The sequence below is a fragment of the Charadrius vociferus genome, unplaced genomic scaffold (assembly GCF_000708025.1).
Source record: "Charadrius vociferus isolate BGI_N301 unplaced genomic scaffold, ASM70802v2 scaffold958, whole genome shotgun sequence".
Taxonomy (NCBI): Eukaryota; Metazoa; Chordata; class Aves; order Charadriiformes; family Charadriidae; genus Charadrius; species Charadrius vociferus.
The window spans coordinates 503,067-509,381 of NW_009649741.1; the positions used below are offsets into that span (position 1 = coordinate 503,067).

Here is a 6,315-nt window from a genome sequence, read left to right on the forward strand (position 1 = left end):
GGTGAGGAGAGGCGGCGGGCGGCGGGGGACGCGCTGTCCCGGCGCCGGGGAACTCCACCCGCCCCGGAGTAAAGTGGCCCGAAGAGCCCCAATGCGTCGATAGATCGATCTTCACTTCCCTTCGTATCGAAGCGCGCGGAGGCCGTATCCCGTGGGGGGCTTCCTTCAGGAGGCAGCGCTTTTTAACACCCATCCCTGTCTGGAAGACATGACCCTGCCTCTTGAAATGGGGCTGCCCCAGCGTGCTGTCAGCTTGGGGCTGGGGGGGCTTCCCGACTGCAGCCCCTTGGGGTACGTTCATCACTTGTTTTCTCGCAGATGTTCAAGAAAAAGGGCCTTTCAGGTTACCAAATCCTTTCTGCCCATCCTGGAGTGGCTGCCCAACTACCGGGTGAAAGAGTGGCTGGTCAGCGATATCATCTCGGGGCCTTTCAGGTTACCAAATCCTTTCTGCCCATCCTGGAGTGGCTGCCCAACTACCGGGTGAAAGAGTGGCTGGTCAGTGATATCATCTCGGGGGTCAGCACTGGCCTCGTCGCCACCTTGCAAGGTAAAGCTGGGCATCTCGGTCCTCTGATCTGCAGGACGCTGCTATAAGGCAGCCGGCTGAGCACGGGGATGTTATGCAGATGGAATTACAAATCTGAGACTTGTTATTTAATACTAGATATTAGGTATTATTTTGCACTAAATAATTGATGGTTTTAATTTATTCTTTTTTTTTTCCCTGTGCTTGACCTGAAGATTGAAATTTCCTTTGATGTGCTATCAAGATGTATTTAACTTTTTTACCAAGCTTTTTACTCAAGGAGTATTCATTTTGATATCTAAATTTTTAATTACATTGTGATAAATTAGATAGGTCATGTGGTCTTATTTCTCTTTCTTGTTTATCTGAGCCTATAGCTCTCCTGCAGATGCCTACAAAAATCTAGTTGTTGCTCCAAAATAATTCAACCTTGATATCTACTCTCCTTTAAAATTCGGCGCATAAGGTTGTTCAGGTATCTGCAGAAAACAACCCTCAAGGAGATGGTGGCATTTTCACATAATATAAAAAATTGTAAACTTGATGGATACTGACATGGCTTACAATATTAAGTTTTCCTTATTTCCTTATTCCATTTATTAGGAAAGCATTCAGTAGGTTGAGCAAATAGAAAAGTGGCAGGAATAAGCAGAAATCAATTAAAATAAGCTAGTTAAGAGAGACTTAAAGGGCAGAACTATTCTGCCTGAGGCAGCTGATGAGGTCCACTTTCAAAGACAAGACTAGCTATAACCCTGACGCAATCCAGCACGTTCATTTCTTTTCCTCTCAATAGTGTTCTTACGTTATTTTCATAATTTTTTCAGGACTGGGGAAGGTCAACCCCACATTTTCCCTCAATGGAAATTAGGTGTTTGCAGAAAGGGGCAAAGATTCACATTGGGAACAGAAAGCAGTTTACACATTCCTAACTAGCTACAATATTCCCTCCTGTCTGTTCCCTTGGAGTGTGCTAGGGAGGCACAGACTGGCAGAAAAAAAGCATTAGAAACTTCTGCCCCAGATAGAGGATGACCTGAGCAATAGCAAATAAAAAACTAGACAGTCTGTGTCAGTGCTGGAAGATCTCTGCCACAGTTACAGGACTCTATACTATAGCCTTTTTAAAGCTATAAATGAATTGGGCTAGATGGGCTTTTTGTATGACTTAAAACAGCTATTAAGCTCTTTCTGTAACCCCCTCATTTATTTTTTTTTTACAGTGGGGCCTGATTTTCTCACAATTATATTCCACTTGTAAAACTGATTTCTGAAATAGTTTGGTCTCCCACCTATGTATTAAAAAAAAACCCAACATGAAAAAAACACCCACAAATTAATGCAAATCTAAATCTAGCAGTAATAAAAAAAGAAAAAAAAACAAAACACAATAATTCTGAAATTTTAAATCATGTTATACAAGGAAAATCAGCCAAAACATTTGCCACCAGAGAGACTTCTGGGATCTGGAGGTCCCTGAAGTCCCTAACTCCCAGCAACTGTGTTGCTTGCAGTCCTCCCACCAGTCACAGTAGTATGACCAGGACTTCAATTGTTTTGAGCTCTGATAGGCTTTTGCAGCATCTTTGAAGGAGAATACTACACCCTGCAGTGGGAGCTAACTGGGATATGATACTCAAGGCAACTTCTTTTTTCTTTTTTTTTCATTGTTTGTTGGATTTGATGGCTTGCACCGTCAAATATAAAGTATATAAAGGTATATACTTTATATATATAAAGTATAAAGGGTGTATAAAGGGTATATAAAGGAAGACGATAATAAGGATCAAAACTCAAATTTGTGTGATTTACTTTTGTTTTTTAAGTTTATAAGCTGATACTGAAAAAAAGTGGCCTGATTTTCAGAAGGGCTAAACATACTGAAGCATATTTGTAGTGCAATAATTCAGAGTCTGTGCTTGAAATTTCTGGCTGTAACTAGAACACTTCACATATCCCTCTTTTCTCTCAAGGGGCAGACCATTCACTCTTGAACAGTGTTCCCCCACTTAAACTTCACATCTGAGTCTATGTTTTGTGCTGCTACACAAATACAGGAACATCTTTCAGTAGTTACTCATCCAACTACCAGTGTGGGATATACAATCATTTACAGTCATTGATACACACATACATGCCTGCAACTGATTTACAGACAAAACACATTCTAAATTGTATCCCGACAAAAGGAGTAACTCTTGCTGAAAGTCTATTCTAGATAAGATATTAGTTTGTTGAGAGGTTTTAATCTGATGTTTTGATGATCTATCCTTTCAGGTTTGGCATATGCTTTGCTGGTTGCAGTTCCTGTTGGATATGGTCTCTATTCTGCCTTTTTTCCCATCCTGACATACTTTTTCCTGGGAACATCAAGGCACATCTCAGTTGGTAACCACATGTGTTCGAGTTCAAGTTACAGTGAATAATCTATTACAAAATGTTAATCCTTACTGTGAACATTCATATTTCATACAAGATAACTACTTTCTGAACCAAACTGGTTGCATTGAATATTAATATTGGTGGGTTTGGGGGACTTAAGGCTTATTTCTTCTCTGTACAGGCAATTGTGCATAGCTAACTTCAGTTGTGCCTATGCATGCTTTTTGCTTGCATTTGTGCTGAAGTTTAAATCTTGTGTTTGGCTACACTCTATGCAAGAAATTACAAGATCAAGGCCTCAGTAGGCAGTGTGAACAGACAATTTGTCTATCAGCTAAAGCTCAAGATGGCTAAAACAGAGCTCTTAGTCTTCTCTACAAGCCTTCCTTGCTGCATCCTTTTTTGATCACTGTGGACAATATCATCTTCTTGCCTGTCGCGGAGACCCAGAACCTGTGTGTCCACTCCAGCCTCGCTCTAGGTCCTCACATCAAGGCTATGGGTAAACCTTGTTGATTCTTTCTGAATACTTTCTTTAAAGTATGGCGTTTATTTTCTGTCAGTTCTCACATTTAAAATTCATGATACAGCTTGATCACTGAAGTTTCTTTTTCTTCATTCTAACAAAATATGGTCTTTTATGGTTCATATCTAGTAACAATAGATTGTTTTCCCCTCCCAAAGCTTTGGCATGTTATGACATTTTTTCCTCAACTATCTTCTCTACTGCATCAAATACTTCTGTATGTTTTCTCCACTTTATTAGCCTCTTCTTACCCTGCGTATCAGCTCACATCTGCTATCCAGATCTTGAATTGTCACCTCTACTTATGTTGACATTCCTACTTTCTACATTCTCAAACACTCCTCTTTATGCTTTTTCCAGTACCCTTATTCATTAATTGTCCTCTAAGGTATCTGTAAAATTAACTTACCCTTCTTTAAGACATTTTGTGACATTTTCCCTTTCTGCATAATTTTAGTAAATAACTACAACAAACGCGATTACTTTTAGACTGTGTGTTGCTGACACAATGATCACTTACTCTCTCTGTTATCTTGCCTGAAGTATAGTTTCAGTCATCTTTAGCCAATGTAATACCACACTACTGCCAAAAGATGTGGTCCTACCTTTTGGTGCATGTTCCTGCCACCATCGTGGTGTTGGGATTCCTGACCAGGCAGCTATGTGGCTATCTGGATCATCTAAAAACTAACTGACAAAAAAAAAAAAAATGCTTTCAGCTGGATCAGGGGTTTGTTTCATCTGGTTGTGGTGCTTATACAAGGGAGATGCTCAAACATGTTGCCCCTTTTGGACTTGGTACAGCCCTAAATTGGCTTAAGGAAAGCATGAAAATGCACCTGAATGTACAACGTAAGTTACGTAAAGAAGGAATTGTATCTTTGTGTCGTGTTTGCAGAGCCTGTGGCTCCTGGCCCCCTAATACTACTAATGTAGCCCAGTTAAAATATTAAATGGATTTTCTGATTTAGAGTTTGCTTGTCTAATCTGATAAATGCTTCTTTTCCATGTACATTAAACTTTAGTATGTTCTGTTTGTCATTACAGGTCCATTCCCTGTAGTCAGTTTGATGGTGGGATCTGTTGTATTGAGCATGGCCCCTGATGATAATTTTGTCATAGATGGCAGCAATGCTTCAGGAACTAATGGTACTGGGACACTGATAGACATTGAATCCAGAGATGCACAGAGAGTGCTGATTGCTAGTACCCTCACTTTTCTGGTTGGAATTTTACAGGTAAAATAGTTGGCTTGAAGACTGAAGGTTGATATTGCTTTAGTTTTAATGAGAAAACATACAGCATAGAAATACCTTCTAGGTATACCTACTAGGGCAGTATGACATTTTCCTGTAGTAAAAGACAAAAATGAAGGAAAGTAATCTTAAATTCTGAAGAGCTTTCGGGGGATTGTTATTCTTATCCTGGGCAGAGTCTGTGGCAGCATGACTGGGAGCGCAGACAACAGAAGAATAGCCCTGTGATTGCAGACCAAGAGACCTGCATGAAACTAAGTGCTAGTGGTGTATATTCTGGAGCATCCTTTCACACATTTCTTCATCTCTTCTATTTCCTTGGATGGCGTGATGTTAAGCTACACTGGGCTGCAATGGGGGAAGATGGTACTAAGACTCTGTATCAACAAAGAAGAAAGAACAAAGCATAAAAAATCACCAAATAAAAGTGTACCTTTTTGTTGCTTAGCAAGCTGTTACTCTTAATGTTTTTTTCCAGGTAATATTTGGAGCCCTTCAGATTGGTTTCATTGTGAGGTACCTTGCAGATCCACTCGTTGGGGGATTCACAACTGCAGCTGCTTTTCAAGTGCTTGTGTCACAATTGAAAATAGTCCTAAACGTTTCAACTAAAAACTACAATGGTGTCCTTTCCATAATATATGTAAGTATGCCCTTCTAATCTGTTTTGGTTTTATGCCAGAATTTTTATATAATTATTTATGCTTCCATTTCATACAGGAATCGTTCATATATATGGTGGTAAGTATAGGGCATTCATTTAGTTCTCACTTTCAAGAGGATCCGCAGCTGTTCGTTTATAGCTGGGGCATTGAGTAGCTGCCTTTGGGGTTCCCCAGGTAGAAAGTCTAATTGCCATCTTGAAGTCTTTTTCAGGCAGAGCAGGTTTTCACAGAAAGTTTAAACGTAATTATCCAGCCGAACAGTTCTTCTCTAGGTTGTCGCTTCTGGAGGCTACTTTCCATCCCACCCCTTGTTTTCTGGCTTATTGTGAGCTATGTTTTATAATTTCTTAATACGGTCAGGTCATCTCCCACGGCTGACCAGTCCCAAGCCTCTTTACTCTTAAAACAGCAGTTCATTCTGAATGGTAAAGGGCATCGTTCTTCATTCCACACTGTGGCCATACTTGTGAATACCTAAAGAAGGATGTGGATTCCCACCCTGCAGCCAGGTACCTACTGGCTAGTTAAGGTTAGGCTAAATGTTGCTGTCACAACTCCACTCATGAAAATGATCAAATGGAGAAACGTCTTGGCTGGATTACAAAAATACTGAATTTCTGGAAGTCTCATATTACAGAATAGTCTCCTTTCCCAGGAAAATTGTTGAGAGTTTTGTCACTGACTTCAGCATGAAACTATTCAATTTCATAGTATTTTAGATCTTCCATAGCACTTCACATTAGATTAACATCTTTCTAAAAGAGGCTGATCCAGACAAAAAATTGTGTTTACAGATTTCACATGCCAGTTTAGGCAACCAGACTATCAAAAATACATTAGACATGTAGATTGGCAATAATAGGATGAATATAACTACAAACAGCAAGGTAAAAATTAGAAAAAAAATCTGGTGGACTATTTGGGAAAAAAATAAAAAAGTATTATGTTATGGGCCTT

At 39.7% G+C, this 6,315-nt stretch overlaps 1 protein-coding gene across 1 annotated transcript in view; it reads left to right on the forward strand.

Moving 5' to 3' along the window:
• Positions 1 to 208: 208 nt before the first annotated feature.
• The window catches only part of SLC26A4 (solute carrier family 26 (anion exchanger), member 4), a 25,898-nt gene continuing 19,791 nt past the window's right edge, over positions 209 to 6,315 (forward strand). Inside the window, exons 1-5 of the mRNA XM_009890861.1 lie at positions 209 to 343; positions 436 to 550; positions 2,807 to 2,917; positions 4,485 to 4,675; positions 5,172 to 5,336. Of these exons, the coding sequence (XP_009889163.1) occupies positions 209 to 343; positions 436 to 550; positions 2,807 to 2,917; positions 4,485 to 4,675; positions 5,172 to 5,336 (717 nt within the window). The remainder of the gene's footprint in view (positions 344 to 435; positions 551 to 2,806; positions 2,918 to 4,484; positions 4,676 to 5,171; positions 5,337 to 6,315) is intronic.